Genomic DNA, 19,621 nt, shown 5'->3' with positions numbered 1-19,621 from the left:
ATCCACGAGTTGACAAAGCCATTAGGAGCCATTAAACAGCTGGTGAGCCCATGTTCCCAGGGATGCTGAGTCCCTTCTGCTCAAGCACTGCTCTTCCACCTGCCGTTAAACCAGATTGGAGTGAATCGCAAACACTCTCAGGCATCAACCAGAGGGGTATAGAGGAAGGGGGTCAGTAAACAATAATTGGAAAAAAACACTAGACACGGAGTCCCACAACCTTGCCGCTCCCATGACCTCAGGCTTAGAATGACACTTAAGAGGTCAATGCCAGGCTTTGTTAAGGCATAGCAGGGTGGGAGACACAATCCCCAGCCATTTAAATCATAGTCCCTGTGGACTTCTACGTTCCAGCTGGGCCATGAGGAAGAAGAAATTTCTATCTAGTAAGACAACCAATGACAAAAAACACCACAATGTATCTCTAACCATACCTGATATTGGTCAAGTGAAAAGCCAGTCAAAATAAATATCTTAGTCTTTCCATCAAAAACAAAACATGATTCTCACCCGTGTGCCGTTTGCTGGTGGGCGTCCCAGGAGGGGAGATGACCCCGGTCTGAGTGCAAGCAGAGGTCGGGTTCAGAGCGGCTGTAGGTAAAGGTTGACCCCTCTTCAATAGCTGCCTCTGCTCCTGCTGTCGGAAGCGTGGAGGAACCTCTTTGTGCACATATCGGGGACTGGACTGCTGCAATGGAGGTAACTGCTGTTGTAGGGCATTACTAGGGTTACGCTTGCCATTGCTGGTGGTGGAGGCAGAGGGTACAGGTAGGTTCAGGGTCAGAATGAGACTTGAAGGGATGCTGGGATTGGGTTTAACGGAGTCTGGCACTGCAAGAGATGAGGAAATATAAAGACAAAGTTTAAATTGAGATAAATGAAGTGATAAAATAAGTGGTAATGTATAAACCTGTTAACTGTCTCCCCCTTTTTGAGCATAGATCAATGGTTGTAATTAAATGGTTGTAATTCATGAACGCTTTGGAATAAAGGCCTGATGTTGGTCTTTTTTAAAGAAGACACTCAGGAGATTGCAGAAAAAGCACTTCAAAAAATGAAAGTGTACAAAAGTTAAAGAAGTTTAAGTTTACTGTAAAGCAAAAAAAAAAAATATATATTTTACCAAATAATTTTGACTCTAAAACTGCTATAAAATCAAATACATGTCTTACCAGTTATGTTTTAAATTTTAAGTTTATATCACAAAAAAGGAGCTAAAAAAGTTTTTACTGTTTCCATGATAACACATTAGGGATGGGACGAAAAAAGGGATTTCATATCACGATTATAGTGACCAAAATTATCGTGATTATCAATATTCTCATGGTTTTGTTAAAACGAGATGAAAGTGTTCAAAAATAACTGATGCTCAGACTTATCTTTGAAAATCAACAATCAACAAATAAAACAAGCAGCTCTATGCACTTTTTAAGCAAGATTCTATTCTGTGGCATTTCCTTCCTTATAATGACTGTCGTCTATAGCAATGCATTATAACACAGCGCACATCCATGTATCACAACCATAGACTGTAAAAAAAGGAAAGACATGAGAACTTTTTTTTTACTGCTCCACAGAAGAAAGAAAGTTGTACAGGTTTGTAGTGACATGAGGGAGAGTTAATTATGGTATGTTTTATTTTAGGATGAGACACTTCATCTATATAAATGACTGGGTTTCTCATGACATCAAAAAAAGTGAAGCCATTGCGCTGCTATATTGGTATTCCCTATAATTCCCTCACATTCTATTGAATTAATAGGAGATCATCTGATTTTAATGAGAAAACATTACCTAACAAGTCTCTCTATACATTCTAAAAATACAAACATCCTAAACATTGATTGGTTATTTGTTTAAAGACGAAAAATTCCCCTGCTTATTAAAAGTTACTTTCATCTTCATTACAATAGCAAATATCAGATCAGCTGATGGATGAGACACCTCAGCATTACAAATGTCACAGTGATTCTTATGAAATTTTACAAATTTATGCTTTGTAAGGCATGTGCATAACTTAATACGCTATGTACAGTTATTCAGTGGTTATGTAATTATGTAAACAGTATAATAGTGCTTTATTTGTACAGTAAGAGTGAATGATTCAACAGTGTTTTCGTTAACATCATGTATTTCGAAGTAGTAAAGATAATGACTTAAATGTTGGTTAAATGAATACTTAGTTCAGCAATATATACAAATATCACTCGGTTCATGCAGTCTGAAGTAGATGTTGTTCAACAAACAGACATCAGGAAATATACACGCTCCACAACTTATTCAGAAAAAATACATTGACTGCGTATGGATTTAAAGACATGGAGCTTTATTTCCAAGAATTTTGTCGCTCTGAGCAAGATGATGAATGGTTAACCTTTTTAATATTATATAGTGCAATTTAGTAGTTCGGAATTATTTTTAATGTTATATTTAATGTATATTCAAATCAATTTCTGCTATCCTAGATATGTTAATTCTTAATATTTCCTGCATATTTACATACAAGAAGAAATCTATTTAAAAAGATTCTATGAAATCTATGAAAAGATCATAAACATTACAGATAACGTAACGTTATACAGTATATATTAATTAATGTACATACATAAAAACTATCCACGTGCGACTTGGGTGCGAAATCGGGTGATTTGAGGTCAAAGTTTTGGCTATAAGTCAATGATGTCCTCTGTCGGTAAGAAAATTGTAAGAACTTAAACACTTCTGGTGGCTTCACCGCCTACTGGCAGTTTAGAACGCAATTAAGAATGAGTAATCCAGTCATTTATGTAGATCAGTGGGGTGAGACCAAATCCATGAAGATGTTGAATATATATATTTAAGACTAAATAACAAAAACTTGCATACTGTATGAAATATACATATAAAAAAAACTAAATAAATAACTAAATAAATAAACATCTGCCACTGGATTGCACACATTCAGACAGATGATCTCCTCAATACTGTTCACAATGAATGCTGACGCGGAAGCGAGGAAGTGTAATTCTTGACCTCTGACCACAAATCACTAAAGGCCATTGAACCTTAAAGATGTGGCAAAATTATAGACTGTAAAAAAAAAATAGACGTAGTGTCCCTGACGTCACTCGTAGGTTTCTGAAGAGCATTTTTGAAGCCCAAAGTGGGCGGAGCCGGCCGTCGCCATCTTGGTAGCACGTCACTCCCGGATAAACGAAAATGGGCAAAGAGGGGATTAGCTGAGGTGATGTGACGGCTAACAGACAGCAGACAAACGGCTAGTGTTGACAGCAGTGGCAATCCACCTGTCACTCAAGTGGCCACGCCCTTAATTATGCAGAACTTTAAGGCTTAATATAATTTAAACAGACGAGTTATAAAAAAATTCACTCCCCTCACAGTTGTCATGAAGGGCAAAATTAGCTATAGGCTACAGACCAAAACCACTTTTTGCACCAGATTGTAAACACCTTTTTTTTTGCTGTTAAGTTGGGCATTTTAACATGAGGGGGGTACAGTATATGGGATCGACTCTCTTTTGCATCCAGTCTCTAGCAGCCAGTCGATGAATTGCAGTTGAAGTCACTTCCGTGTTGATTTCAAGAGAGAGACAGGAAGGTTGCTGCTTGGGCAAAATGCAAAAAAGGAATGTCTAAAACTGTAAAAGACATCCAGAGTAGCTCTGTGGTGCTGTGCATCAGATTACTGCACAAAAACATTTGGAAAAGCTATATGCTGCAGTGACTAAGACTACCAACAACATCAAGTCCTTTTTGTCAGCCTAAGCCTCAGAATGATTTCCTGGGTAAACTCTTCACAGAGAAGTTTACACACAATGTTCAGGAGAAAAGAACAGGATTAACTTCAGGCTCACACACTGAGCAGCTCTAGGCAGAGTTACTGTAACTCACCCAAGGATGTGGGTTAAAGATAGACACAGTTAGAAGAAAAGCTTCATGCTGAGATGAGCCATTTATAACAGCCTGAATGGCAGATTTGCCTTCAGAAATTAAATGGACTGGAATTTCACACAATGGCAAAAATTAAACCTGATCAAATTGCCTCGTGCAGATCTCTGCACATTTATAAAACAAAATCCACAAGCATACAGTAATTCACAGTTATCGTGTGGGATCAGGAGATGTGCACTAATTGAGCAAAGAACTCTTTATGTTTTCCAGTTGTAAATGGAATACAGAGATCCCCTGGAGTCATTTGAAAACAGAGCTGCTGGCTGCTGCCTGAAGCTGGTGAAGCACATCTATGATTACATTCTGGTCAGCGTGCCTATCCATCGACCACGCTTCCAGCCAATCAGGAGGCAGTCTCTGCCTGCCTCTTTCTCTCCTGTGCCCTTCTCCTTCGCACATTTCCCCTCCTCCTCTACCCTTTCCCTCTCTCCATTCTCTCCTCCATCCCCCACAGCCCGTTCGGCTCGTTTATTGTCCCTATTGTTCGAAGTGCTTGTGAATTCATTACAGGAAGCAGATGGACACTGGGACCACAAGCTTTTCATACTGGCAATCTCAGACAGGCAATTTGCTATGGGGCCTCTCTCATTCCATCTCTTCCTGCCTGTGTCAATCTTCGGTTCTTCGTGATTCTATATCTACTTGTACAACACCATCTCTCTCACCTAAAAATGTACATACGTATGCACACATATACTACGGTTCTTAATCCTAGAACAAATCTGGCACCACTTCTTTTTAAAATGCAGCTGGAGAAAAAACTGAACCCTCAATAAATCTGAAAAAATACTTTAACTACTGTATATGTTAGGGGTGGAAATCATCAGGGACAATATAATATTGCGTATAGCAATCTTGCATTAACTTGATCCGCTTGCATCTGTATTTGATTGGATCCTTGCGTAATGACATTCTTAGAATAGCTTAACTTAAAATAGTACAATTAAATTAAAAACACTGATTCTTGGCATACAGTAAGAATATAGATACTATTGTGAACTAAAATATGACAATATATTGAAATATATTTTATAACATGGAGTGTTATAAAATATATTTTATATATTTATAATATATAAATATATAAAATATACCCCCCAGTAAATATTACTCAATTATGTACACGTTACTCCCTATCTAAATACAAATTTAATTTGCATTTGTCTTGGGATGATACTCGTTTATTGATGCAAAGAGAAAATGAGAAATTCTCGAAGATGCACATGCATGAACTGCTGACAAAGCACATTATAGTCTGTCTGTGCAGAGGATAAGAGGTTCTGTATAATAGAACATTTATGAAAAATACACTTTGGGCAACATTTGAGTTGTTCTGCTTAGTTAAGCTTAGTCAAGCCTGAAATTAAAAGATCTGTAAACTGCAAATTTTGAAAAGCAAGATAATGTCAAAAAATGCATTTGTACCTGAAGACCAGAATTCAAACACTGATACAACTTTTCCACCGAAATTGTGCTGTATGCAATATTGGACGTTCCCAGTGCAGAACGATTTTTTGATAACAGTTTTTTTCATCAGTCTAGACTATCTAGTGGTTTCTAGTTCTGGGCCAAATCATCTTGTATAAACTAAGATAAGATCAGATGAAGAACAGAACCAAACTCAGGACTTAAAGTCTGTGTAATATTAAATGTGTGTTCTGAGTTTGTCACACCACAGAAAAATGTCACACCAGAGAAAACCACCCAGCCAAATTTGAATGACAAAAAAAAAAAGGCAAGTAAATAAAATAAATTATCAAAATCTTTGAAACAGTATTCTGCTCCCAAACGCTGGGGGCGTGTCCGCTGTCGGCGATGAAACCAAGCCCACTCGCAACCAGGTAATATGCACTTATGTGACGAAGGCATAGTGGTAGGCTACATGGTAGGCTGTAGTAACTAATGGAGCAGACAAACCACTGATGCTAATGCGCTGTAGTTATTATAGTGTTAGGGGAGGGGCCATGCTCAGTAGCTCCAGCCATGATTTCACGCAAAAATGGTAAAAAAAAAAAAAAACTCATGGTAAATGGTAAAAAAAAATCAGTACTACCTAGTTCAGAGTCTTTGTAACATGTTTTCAGCAATACATTTCTAATATTTATAATGTGTTTAGAAACAAATCTCTGCATTGCCTTTAGCACACTTTAAATACACTGGGGAAGTTAATCAACATAGACTGAAACAGCTTTGTTACATGATCAGTAATAAAGTTACTAGTAACTAGTGAATACAGACAGACAGGGCAAACCAAACATAAACCTTACAGCTTGAAACTAGTGATGCATCGAAAATATTTTTTACAGAAACAATTAAATCAAGTTTTAACTTTGCCAGAAAAGGAAATCAAAAATAAAGTTTGTGCAATTAAATTTGGGTAATTGAACTTGGCATGCTGGTGATAAATTAAACCAGTCTTAGTTAAGTTCTTCAGTACGAAGCTACCTCTTGACATTTCAGCCGAATATATTTGACATATTGCTACTTTAGCGTTCTCTTTGGTTGCGGTGAGCTGCATCCATACTGCTTATCCACGATGTGTGCACAAAACAGACAATCACACAGTTGAAACGTGTCATCTAAATAAGCGTTAATTTAACATTACTGTTTCTGTAAAGGGTTTCGGCTCTTCAAATAATTTCATCCGAAACGAAAATTCTTTTCTCTCTGTTTCTTCCAATTATTTTTGGTTGAAATTTCAGTGCGTCACTACTTGAGACCACGGACAAGATCTACCGTATCACATCTTAAATATCACAAAAGCTTTAATTTCACTCATTCAGGGCAAGATAACTACCATTTATATTCTTTGAATCATGATCACAATTTATATGGTCTATTCCACTTGCAAAGGCTTCAACATTAAGACACACAATGGAGGAAGTTCCTTTCTTTTACTCTTTACTAAAAGTAGGGATGCACCAAAATGTAAATTCTGGGGCGAAATTCTGGATGCATTTGGCAGCAAACCGAAACTGAAAATGACTTTAAATATTATTATTTATTTTGTATTATTATTATTAAACTTTTAATTAAATTCAATAATTTAATGAATCTGAATAAAAACAAATTCAAGCCAATAAAATAAAATAACCACAATTTTCTTTAAAGTAACACAAAAATTGGACAGAAAATAGCCCTATATTAAAATAATATTAAATATCAATATATTATTCTTCATTCAGTTCTATGCAACATAATCAGATTTAACTGATTTATTTGTTGACCTATTATCAAAATAAAGTAGTCATTATTTTCAGAGCATGTGTGAGCAGATAGCAGGGAGTGGATCAGTGAACGAGAGGGTAACGCCAGCCTTGCCAAACACGGCTATACAAACCATGTTACAGCACAGTAGGGCTATTGCAAACAGAAACAAGTCCAGAGAAATTTCATGTCGGCACGTTTTTTAGCGGACTTTGCCTTTCCGGTGAGCGTGAACGGTACATGCGTTTGGGCCGTGAGCAACTGAGCAGAGCATGAAACACACACATGGAGATGAACATTGAGCAGAACGCGCAACGCACACGATCATTTGTAGGAGTTTCCCTTCAGACGCAAAACTTTTGGGAGGAGAGTATTTAAATGAATCATGCAAGGAGATTTACTGATATTTGGCAAGCGGCAACCTTCCGGTCTCTCTAATGAATCCAACACGGAAGTGACTTAAACTGCGATTCATTGACTGGTCGCTAGAGACAGGCTCCAAAAGAGAGTCAATCCCATATACCCACCATGTTAATATGCCCAACTTAACAGCAGAAAAAATATATATGTTTACAGCCTGGTACAAAAAGTGGATTTGGTCTATATAGCTAATTTTGCCTGTGAGGGGGGTTAATTTTTTTTTATACCTCATAAGGGCGTGGCCACTTGAGTGACAGGTGGATTGCCACTGCTGTCACTAGCCGTTTGTCTGCTGTCTGTTAGCCGTCACGTCACCTCAGCTAATCCCGCCTCTTTGCCCATTTCGGTTATCCGGGAGTGACGCGCTGTCAAGATGGCGATGGCCGGCTCCGTTCACTTTGGGCTTCAAAAAGGCTCTTCAGAAACCTAGGGGTGACGTCACGGACACTACGTCCATATTTTTTTTACAGTCTATGATATTTGCGCCATTATTTACCATCCAAAAAAAGTATGTCTTAAACCAGATGTTAATTGGTAGTATGCGTTTTTTGGAATTGGGCTCTTATTCCTATATATAGTACTAATTTGCAATGAGTACCAGGGGAAGGTTTACAGTAAAAAAAAAAAAAAAAAAATCTAAAATCCTTTCACCACACTGCAGAGTGAAACCTAACACCTCAGAGCATTAAAATATATGAAGGCGGGTAATATGAAGAAGCCTCATTCTCCTCTAGAGATATTTCCCTATTTTACTGGGGCCGAAAAAGACGTTGAGTGGTGGTGTTGTGGGACTGCCACTAGCTCACCTGTAAAAGGGTATGTGGGGGGTTGGGCAGGCCCTGTTCTACTGGGGTGGTAGAGGGTGCTAAGCACCCTCAAACACGAGCAAGAGCACTCTCCGTTTATACTATAATAATATATTGGCGAAACAGATTTGGCAAATGTTCCATTGCATATTTGTGATTGCACTCTGGAGAATGTCAAATGTATCTATTTACAACGTGTTTTTATATAAGCCTCGAGACAGGGTTTACCTCTTAAAAGAATGGACCATTTTTATATTTTGCACAAAGTAATAAACTACTAAAAACAAAAAAAAATTACATAATCTAATAATCAAAACTCTCATCATGAGCACAAAACAAAGTTAACTAGTAATTTCAAAGTTTTTTGTGTTCACTTGACATCTCTAATTAATTTTCCAAATTATCATATAATAACATTGTTTATAATGAAATACTCTTAATATGCAGATTAATAATGCTAAATGTATGGGAAAAAACAAAACATCTAAAGGCGGTATGCGTTAACTTGTCACAAACCTGGTTTAGATAAACGGATAGATCGGAGTCATCTGTATGACAGATAAGAATAATTGAAGGCCTATTTGCTGCACTCTCATTTTCTGCAGTGTTTAGCAAAAGTATCTATTTTTCTGCTTACCGTGTTCCTGCTACTGTTATTAAAATAACTGCGTCATCTGCAGCTTTTAATGTGGCACTTTACGTCTTTAGCAGGAGAGAGAAGCATCGTGCATGGAGCGAAAAGGGCATGAATGAAGAACGTTTGGCTCTAGATAAAAATATTAGAGAATGTAGCATAAAATATCATTACCATGATGGCCCTGAGCACCTTTGGTGTGAACCGCTCCGTTGTTTTGACTTGCTGCTCACTTTAAACTGTAGAAACGGTAAAATGGTGCAATTATGTCCCGCAGTCCGGATGGAACCAAACCGTGGTCCGCCATTTAAATGCCACTGCTCTAAAACTAAAAGAGCATTTCTGACACTTTCCTTTTATTGTACATTTTTCACATATTTATAATACATATTTATTATATATCACTATATATTTTAATCTTTTAAATATATAATAATTAAGCTGACATGGACTCTTGAGGGTGATGCAAATGAGCATGGCTTTTGTTAATTTGCATAATCATATAGTCATTTCTGGATCAGGAGTTTGAATTAATTCATTACCAGTTGCAATGTTGATATGCACGACAGTACAATTAAATATGATAAATAAAGTCCTCTAAACGGATTAATGCGCTGCAGAATAAATCAACATTATAGTCTAAACTTTCATGATTAATGAGTATTTATGAATGTCACATTTGAAGACCGTCCTTCCTTTCTGCTTAGGCAAATTAGCTGCTAATTACTGTAGATCGCAATTCATAAAAATCAGCCTTATGGTTGAGTGTTGATGCAATTAATTGGATGTGAAATTGTAAATTAATTGCATCAAGAATTACAGTTTATCAGGCAGAGAATTGATGCTGCTATCATTTGTGACACTGTAATATTCACTGTTTTGCTACTAAGAGAAATCACTTTGAACTTGGGGGGGGGGGGGGGGGGATGGGGGGGCATTACCCATTAAAAAGTCAGCTGGCTGCAGGAAATTTCCACCCCAGCTGGGCATAATTGGGGCAGAAAATGCCTCAGTCTGAACTCTGTAATATTTTGGCCTTGCTGTGCTGCACTAAGAAATTGGTGACCTTTGCAAAAAGCCACTTTTAATTACACAGTAAATTTATTTCCATGTTATGAGGACATGCACCTTTTTAAATCGGTCTGAATGTTTAAAAGCACAGGCATAGCTCAAACATGCCAACTGGTGCCAACAGATGTCATTCAGGAGAGTTAAAGGTGGCTTCTGTTTCTCATCACAATATCCTGATCTCAAGTGAATCTTCCTTCACCTCCTCAACATGTAAAACAATAGCAACCATTAAATTGATGACAATTTATATTTATTTTTAGTCTGTTCACCCATCTCTAACAGACTTAATTAAGCATCTTCAACATTCATGTAAATATGCATGAAGCAAACAGATCAATGTTTCAGGAGAGAGGAGAACAAATGCAGACAAGGCTCAATTTTCATACCAGCACTGTGAAAGGCACACCTAATATCCCAAATCTGTAAATGGGAACACACAAAACATTCAAACACCACAAAGGGATGATGTTTATCCATCCATAGACACAATGAGTAACACTTCATGAATGTCCATCATCGGTTACATCTGGAGTGCACCTATATTTGCAACAGCAATAGTCAAAAAACAGTTTTATGTGGTTAATATACTTCTAATGTTGTCAAGACAGCATTACCATCCAATGCCATAGATTGCCATTCAATACCACCTAAGAACTTTGGGACTATCAAAGTAAAGATGCGGTCAAGTAAAGATGCGGTCAAGTGAAGACAATGGACCATTTTGCCTGCAAAAATATTACTAATGCAACCACACCTGAAGTTGGCACTAAGCAAGAAACAATTAAAAAACAAGAAAGACTGCACATAAAAAAATTAAAATAAAAATAATAACCAGTCCATAAATTAAATTCTGCAAGCCATTGATGCTGAGGAATATCTCCCATCCCGGTATTACCCGTCTGGGTTTCCTCACACCCCAGTGAACATATGCTAATGAAATAATGCATGTGTCACCAAGCATTAGCCAGCACAGGCATGAAATCAGAGCGACAAAAGCTATCTTCAGACTAATGAGGAAGATCTCCATATTTGCTGACCTTACTACACACGAGTCGCATTAAATATTGGCTGAATTACATTACTATTCTGTTGAATTATTACATTTTATTTTCAAAGACTAAAAGGACTTAAAATATGTACTTACCTTTGGTTTTCTGTTCAGTAACCTGTAAATGAAAGAAAGAGAAGCATTTTCAGCAAAATCCATGATATATTTCTCTGTACTTGTTCAGTGTAGTAGTTGTATTTGCATAGTATAATGAATATTCATACCATGATTTTGTAGCAGGCTGACCTGACATTTGCAGTAGTAATAAATTATATATTCCAATAGTGTAATTAATTTAGGTCTTGTACATATTTTCTTTGCCGTCAAAAAATGTGTTTATGCATGAAAGGATACATAAATATCAGCAAACTATCACTATAGTTATAAATGATTAAAAGGATGGACTAAAAAGGATGCATTATTTAAAGCACCTCATTATTGTCAAGCTCAAAAATATGAACATGATCAAATATGCAAATCTGGAGTGTTTTCCTGTTTTGTTGTTTGAGTGTTTGTTATTACAATACTACAAACATCCTTTATTTAACATGATTAGTACTATAAAGTTTGTATGGGACATCAAATGTACTTGTGCTTTGGCAATAAAACTGACACTAAATTAAAACAAAATTAGCACTATCAGACATTCTGGTGTATCCGTAGTACTGAATCCAGAATCCTCAATTTGCTATCTAACTGACAGGTCATGTTAAAAAATGGAATCAGTTCTGAATAAGAACTGGCTTTCGATTCCAAACCCTAGTCAAAAATAAAAAATAATAGAAAAAATACTTGAAGGCTACATGCAACATGCAACATTTACATTTAATATGTATATTTTTATGTAGCTTTTTGTATAACCCATTCAACAGCATATTTGTGGTATCAAAATTGGTATAGAGATATAACACCTCATACCTTGCTAAAATACATCATTAATCAAACGTTCTGAGACTTCACCTCTTTGAGTAGAGTGATCTCTAATTCAGTCTTGAGGGAGGTTCAAAATTATACCTAGCCCAGAACAACAGAATTACTTAACAAGCACAAACCAAAAACAAAACTCAACTTCCAGTCTTAAAACCCACCTCATACTGCCTCATAATCTTGACAAGAGGCCCAGAAGGGGCCTGGAGCGAATCATATTGGCACAAACAGTGGCCTGCTAATCGAGTGGAAACAGACTACAAACAGCCCTCTGTCAGAGAGGAGGCTGAGGGGAAGAGGAGTAAGAGAAGGAACCAAGGCCAGAGTGCTAGTTTACATTCCCTGGTGCCATTCCAGAACTGTTATAAAGACTGTTCTTTTCTTTCTGCCCTTTTAAGTACAGAACACCAACTCCAGAACACTCATCTGAAAGGTTCTGAATGAAGATGCTTTAGTATTTAAAGTGCATTTGCTGAATCCCAGAACATCTAACTACTGATTCAGACAGACACTGATTACAGAATCTTGATATGAAAAAAAAAAAAGAGAGATAAAAAATCCTTAAACCAAAAATGTAATCTGCTGTAACTGATATTAAAATCTGTAGGAATGCACAATATATCTGTAGTATATCGGTTAACAGATTATCAGGTTTTTTAATTAGAAGTCGGTACTTGATAATTGTGTACTTATCCATGCCACCATCTAACATTAATCTCATGCAAATAATTAACTGTTGTATGTTAAATGTAATTGTAACATGTATGTTGTGTTTTGGTTTAGGGTATGTTTACACAATACCGTTTTCAACTGAAAACTTTGGTTACACTTTAGATTAGGGTCCAATTACTATTAACTAACTATTAACAATAAAATCCTAATTACTGCTTATTAATAGTTTGTAAGGTAGTTGTTTAGTTATTGGGTTGGATTAAGGGATGTAGAATATGGTCATACAGCATAAGACATTAATATGTGCTTTAGAAGTACTAATAAACAGCCAATATTCTAGAAATATGCATGCTAATAAGAAACTAGTTAATAGTAAGAATTGGACCCTAAACGAAAGCGTTACCACAACTTTTTATGCGTTTTGGCCGTTCATTTATACAACAACGCAGTTTTGGGGACCTGAAAATGCAAGCTTTTGAAAACAGGTTTTAAAGTGAAAGGTTTTAGAAATGGGTTTTAAAGTTCAAGGTTTTGAAAATGATGCCTTTACCGTTTCCGTGTAAACTACAAAAACGTGAATTTGTGAAAACAGTGACATCATGCACATGCTTGTTACACGTTTACGCATTCGTATTACGTTTTTGCGGGGTGTTTCTTGACAAAGTGACATCTACTGGCCTTGCATGCCTAATACAGCCATTTTCGCAGATCAGTGTTAACGGGGATCTTTTTGACAACGTTGTTGTCTGTTTTTAGTACATCGTTGTCGAGTAAACAAACCCTAAGTTTTCAATCTCTTCCCTGTTCTGCCTGAGTTCTGTTCTCTCATTAATCTCCTTGGTTGTTAATTAATCCCGCACCTGTTTCTGTTGTAGTTAATTATCTCTCCCTGTGTATTTAAGCCCTTAGTTCCCTCGGTTCTTTGTTCGGTCTCGTTTATGTGTAGTGGTTGTTTTCTCCAGTGTTTCTCGATTTCCTGAGCAGTCTTAGTTTAAGTGTTAATAAAAGATTTCTCTGATATTCCCCTGTGTCGTGCGTTCTCTGCAACCACACGTGACAGTCCTATTATTTCATTTTGTACATTATGTTTAATATAATATCATTGCTAAATTCACTTGTAGCATTTAAAATGACAGGTGGTTTATGTTTAATTCAAGCAAAATAATAGACAATGTTTATGTCAGACATCCATCAGATATTGTCCTTATAAAAAGAATAATCTGCATTTTTGGCTAGACAGTGAGAATCTTTTTTCTCTTCATTTTTTCTTTCTTTTCTTTTAACAGAATTCAAATAAACTGACCGTTTTTTCTGCAGTGTTCTTCTTTGTCTCTACTTCTTGCTTTTTCTTTTTCTTTTCTTCCATCAAATGGTTCTCTCCTTGTGATGTTCAGCTTCTCTCAGCTAGAAGAAGCACAGGTGAATGGTTACTAATCAAACTACCACCCAAGCCAAAAGACCATGCAAGAGCTCAAAATGAAAGCAAAATGAAAGCAAAAACACACTTATGGAGTACAGCACCTGCAAGAATAGGACAGTGAAAGAACTATGATTCCCAAATCCAGCTTTTTTACTCATTCATCCAGAGAAAAATCATCTAAATTAGGAAGTGGAGGTAGGGCTTATTATTAATCAAGCCTTTATTTACTGTATCTGAAAACTGGTAATGGTTTCTGAGACTGAGAACAATCAAAGCAATGATAACATCCAAGGCCAACCTGAGGACACCAGTCTCTATGGTGAGTCTAGCTCAGTACCATACTACAGTGATACAAATCCAATACAAAATAACCTCAAACTCTGACTGCATTGATTTAGCAAATTGATTGTGCTACAGGGAACCATCTACATTTTGTCAGTTCCAGATTTTGACCTCACTACTGCACTGTATCATTCATGACTAATGGACAGATGATTCTTATCTTTCCCAATGTAAAACTGCACAATATATCACACCCCAAATCTAAACACATTTTCCACCCAACAACACACAAGATCTCATTCCATTGACAATGCAAACATAAAGGTCCCAAGTCAGGTATTAATCCATGAACAGCAAAATAATATACCAAAATAATGGAAAGCTTGTCCTGTTGTGTTGCCAGTTTGTAATGGAAAATCTGTCAATCAGTGAGATAGGAAGACTGCAAGTGACAACAGTGCATTATACGAGAACAACACACTGGCAGAGAGCCATGATGGTATGGCCGGACTAATGCTTAGTTGCTAGTCAGCTGTCCTGATTTACCCTCAGGCCCAAACACCTCCCATTGGCTGGTAATCTCTTCCCTACTTTTGCTGGCCAATCTGAACACAGGCGTTTGAGGGATTGCCATTCACATTACCTCTTGGCAGAGGTCCAGAGTTAGAAGATAGGAAATCGCAGTGGCCCATGTTGAAATTACTCTGGTGCATTTTGTGGAGGGGGACACTGAACGGCTTTATAAATATCCCACACCCTTTGTGTGCCGGAATTTTCCAAAGCCGATTCATCCAGCTGTTCATAAAACATAACCATCTGCTCCAGAAATTTGCACTAATACAGCCCCAGCTAGGAATTATGTAAAGATACTGTGATCTTTATTTCTGATCAATTTATTATTAATGGCATCTCTCAATAATTATCTTTGGCACAGACAAAAATTTATTTCAGGTTTTATTTACTCAACCTTACTTTAAATGTAAAAATATATTGTCTGTAATGTGGTTGGACAAATTGAAAATATTCAATAACATATTTGATATTTGTAATTTTAAAGGTTTGCTCTTAAATGGTTTTGATTTTTTTTTAACCCAAACAGAGAAAGCATCATTACAAGTTTTTCACTAAATGGATACAAGGACAAATCATAATTATATACCCATATATAATAGCGGCAAGTATATATTTGTAAACGCTTTGAAAATATCTGGATTTCTGCTTTGATGACTTAATCTTAATTTAACCTAGCCTGGGTTCCCCCATGCTGCCTTGCGCGCAGCGCGATTTTATTCACACTGCTAGGCAGCCTGGATTCCATGGACCAGATTTTCGCCTCAATGAGGGGACCAATCACAGAACGGGGAGGGAGCAGCAAGACGATGACAACATCTACGCGACACACCGAAGCAGTTTGTTTATATCTATGGATCCAACATGGCAGCAGTGTCCATATATACCTTCTACCCTCATGTTTGTCTTGCACAAACGGCAATAGTCGCTGAACGCCATTGTGTACACATAAATCTCTGACCCATCGTCTTCTTCCTCGTTGAATTTCTGTCACTCTGCATACGTCATGTGGTATAATTGAAACGACTGGCTATGAGCTACGTACAGGCGCATTTGATAGACATTCGTAGCGCCCAATAAACGGCTCTGGGCATTCGTAAACCACGCCTCAAATACGAGAAAATGAACATGTGGTTCCCAGACCACGTCTCAATGAGACGAGGTCTGACGTTAGCCAGGCTAGGGTTAACCCAGAATTACAGACAAATACAATGAGACATCACTGGTGAACCTAGACTACCTGTGGTCAGGCTATGTGATTTACTGTGACAATTTCTACACAAGCCCTCTCCTCTTTCAACACCTGCACCAAATGGGACTTATCGAGAAGTAAGAGAAAAAAAAAAAAAGACTTCATTCAAAAGACTTAAGTTCATTTTTCAAGTTTGAACTGTAAGATTATTTCATTCATGAGTTTTCTTATTTTTTCTAAACAAAATCAAGTAGAATTTATTCCCACTTATTCCTGTCTGTTTAGAACTTCAATTTACAAACTCGCTACACAATGATGACACCTTGTACTTCAATTAGGCACACTGGGTTATAATATTACAGTAAAAAAGCATTTTGTGAAAACAACCTATTTTCAGGTTCTAAAGGTTTAACTAATAATGCACAAACAGTTGTAATTTTCAAATTTGTATTGAATAAATCACAGTGCAGGATGGACAACGTAAACAAAGCCTTAAGTTGTATATCCTTCTTCAGCAGCAAAACCTTCACTAAACATTTTCTGTAGCTCCTTATAAAATTTCTGACAAAATGACTGGCTCTCATGATAGCACAGCCTTCTCTAGGTTATGCCACAGCATCTGAACTAGCTTAAGGTCAGGACTTTTTCAAACACTCTTTAATTGTGCTTTGGGTCATTTGCCACACCCAACATCTCTAAAGCTTGAAATCATGAACTGCTGTCCTGATTTGTCTTGATACACATTTGAATTAATTTGTCCTTCAATGATTATAAAGTGTCCGAGCCCTGATGCAGCAAAGCAGCAGCAAAAAAAAAAGAAAAAAAAAAGATGCTTTTGATGTTGGTGCGCAGTGGCCTTTTCTCTCTAACAAAGCATTGTGCATTTTTGCCAAAAAGTTCAGCTTTTACCTTGTGTTAGTATTGATACTGAAATATCTTAAACAGTTCCAATTCTCAATACACCAATACCAGCTACACTTTTCTCGCTCGTTCTTCTCTCTCACAGTGAGTTTACATTCCCACCTCCTGTCACTCACTTGTTTCATTCACTCAGGTTGAATTGACCCTTCGCTAAGCCCCGCCCTCCTTAGTTACTGTTGCTACGCCTGTCAAGCTTTTGCGCCTGGCACGTCTATTACAGTATGTATGCACGGGTTTCAGACATTCCTAAGGAGATAATTAGTCATTTTTGGCAAACAGGTGAAAATATGAGAGTGCAATACTGCAGTATGCATTCGAGGGCTATATCCACGACATAATATGCAAACGATTAGAGAATAATTTCATCAAAATTGAAGTTAAAGCATAACGTTAGGTCCCAGCGCAAGCAGCAACCGCCTCATATGCTGACCATTCAAATGGGAAACACAAATTTGAGGAACAGCTTTGTGCATGCCCAGCAGGGTAAGTGAAATTTGAAAATATTCTAATATTTATAAAACAAACAGCTTATCCATATGTATTGTGGAATAAACACAAGACATTAGCCTGACCACTTTGCAATGATACCATTCTCCCGCTTATATTTTTAGCGCGCCAGGCTAACGTTACTGCTCACACGTCGGACTAACTTACCTAACTGATTAAGTTTGCATACCAACCTTTTCCTTGGAGATCTCCGGCAAGCCCTGTGATGTTCCCTCCTTTTACTAACTACCTTTTACTTTTACTAGAACTAAAGGGAGAGTCGCGATCGGATTGGGGTAACGGTTTGGCCGTCGATTAACAAAATGTTGAAATATATTTTTAAGTAACGTTATGTCAGTGAGCCTCCGTCTTGCCTTTAATCACACTGCTTGATCCACGAGCTGGACAATAACTTTATTCTAGAGCTGCTATAAAGCCAAAACACTTTACTTTTAATTTCCTATTATCAATGTAAAGCTGCTTTGGAACAATCTACATTGTTAAAAACGCTATAAATGAAGATGACGCCTGGCATTTCTCCCCTTGGGTTTTAGGTTTCGGGAAGGGAACAAAATCCACCACCCCGTCCAAACTTTTAGGATACCGGGTATCAGATTTGCACAATCCATACGCACAACGCTTCGGCATGTTTCCCTCGCTCGAAAGCTTGCCAGACCTCCCGCGCCTAGTTACGGTTGCTAAGCCACGATTGGCCTGTGGCGGTTTTCGGGCGTGGCTTAGCGAAGGGTCAATTGTGTTGGTGTTACAAGGCCTGAATTTCAGCACGGGATTGTGGGTATTGCACATTATTTTACTCATTCGTGTAGATGAATGCGCATACACAAAGCTGCCTGAAAAGTCCCAAGTTGCATGACCAAGCTTAGGTCAAGCAACACTTAAGATGAAGAGTTGCGAGGGATGTGGTTACCATACAACCCGCCGGGCAGAACAGGGAAGGTATACAAAAAAACACACTGAAAGGTGGTGTGTTTCGGAGTATGCTGTCCTGGCTCATATCCAGACCCATGGAGGCTGTGAGCATTACACTTGTGCTTACAAGGGCTTCTGGCAGGCCAGGGAGGGGAAAAACTTAACCTTTGACCTTCCTGCAACCTGTAGCTCCCCTTGCCAGTGCACTACACTGACCAGACCAAGTCATCAAGAGGCCTTCTCAAACTACAACTAAAGAGCAGCTTAGCACTGCTAAGGATATGCGCGACTGGGGGGGGTGCACTATCTGCTAAATTTAGAAAGCTGGGCTGTCACGTACAACATGACTCCCTGAGTGGCCGATATAGGTTATAAAAAGGAATATTTCTCAAAAAAATTGATTGAGTATTGCACCCTTATGTCATTCCAAACATGTACAAGTTTTTTCTTCATCTACGGGAAACATAAGATACATTTTGAAAGAATATTCCAAAAAGTGCATTAGGACTAGATTGGTCAAGCTCCAAATAGAAAAAAGCACAATTAAAGTGAGCTAAAAGTAGTCCATACAACTTTACAGTATAAGTTTTCTAAAGCCACACATTAGTTCTGCATAAAATCAGGGCTTGAAAATAAGGACGCTCTGGACAGTTGAAGGATATGTCGGGCCAGTGCTGCATCATCACGAAAGTTTATCATTTGCACCTTGCTTGCCACTGTAAATAATCAAGTGCAAGAAGACGTAAAAGAGAACTCTTTGGTAAAAGAGAAAAATTTGGTACTTGCGTGCTGTGAGAAGTTGTGTGCGCACATCCAAAGCATACACACAGATAGCTGCGCCTCAAGAAGCATGCAAATACTGAATTGAGTTCTCTTTCATGTCTTCTTGCACTTAAACAAACAAATTCACACAAAACTATCAAAATACCAGTCTTGAGAGAATTAAAATGCATTTGTAACAGTATACTGGATCCATGCATTTGGTTTTGAAGTGACAGCAGCCTAATATGCCTGCTGCGTTCTGTGTTTTTAATGTTAATCAAACAACAAATGACAAAGAAAAAACTCACTCACTGTTCTTGACT

The 19,621-nt window shown here is 37.6% G+C and overlaps 1 protein-coding gene across 2 annotated transcripts in view; it reads right to left on the bottom strand.

Annotated features, from left to right (window-relative positions):
• The window catches only part of tnrc6c2 (trinucleotide repeat containing adaptor 6C2), a 55,411-nt gene that overhangs the window by 23,838 nt on the left and 11,952 nt on the right, over positions 1 to 19,621 (bottom strand). For both annotated transcript variants that reach the window (XM_084128048.1, XM_084128047.1), the window contains exons 2-4: positions 14,039 to 14,139; positions 11,233 to 11,254; positions 511 to 831 (exon numbers count right to left, since the gene is read on the bottom strand). In XM_084128048.1, the coding sequence (XP_083984174.1) occupies positions 511 to 831; positions 11,233 to 11,254; positions 14,039 to 14,101 (406 nt within the window). In that variant the 5' untranslated portion in view covers positions 14,102 to 14,139. The remainder of the gene's footprint in view (positions 1 to 510; positions 832 to 11,232; positions 11,255 to 14,038; positions 14,140 to 19,621) is intronic.

The sequence above is a fragment of the Abramis brama genome (genome assembly GCF_963993115.1).
Source record: "Abramis brama genome assembly, chromosome: 11".
NCBI classification, from domain to species: domain Eukaryota; kingdom Metazoa; phylum Chordata; class Actinopteri; order Cypriniformes; family Leuciscidae; genus Abramis; species Abramis brama.
Note: the sequence above shows the minus strand (reverse complement) of the source record. Positions and strands in the feature narration are given on the sequence as shown.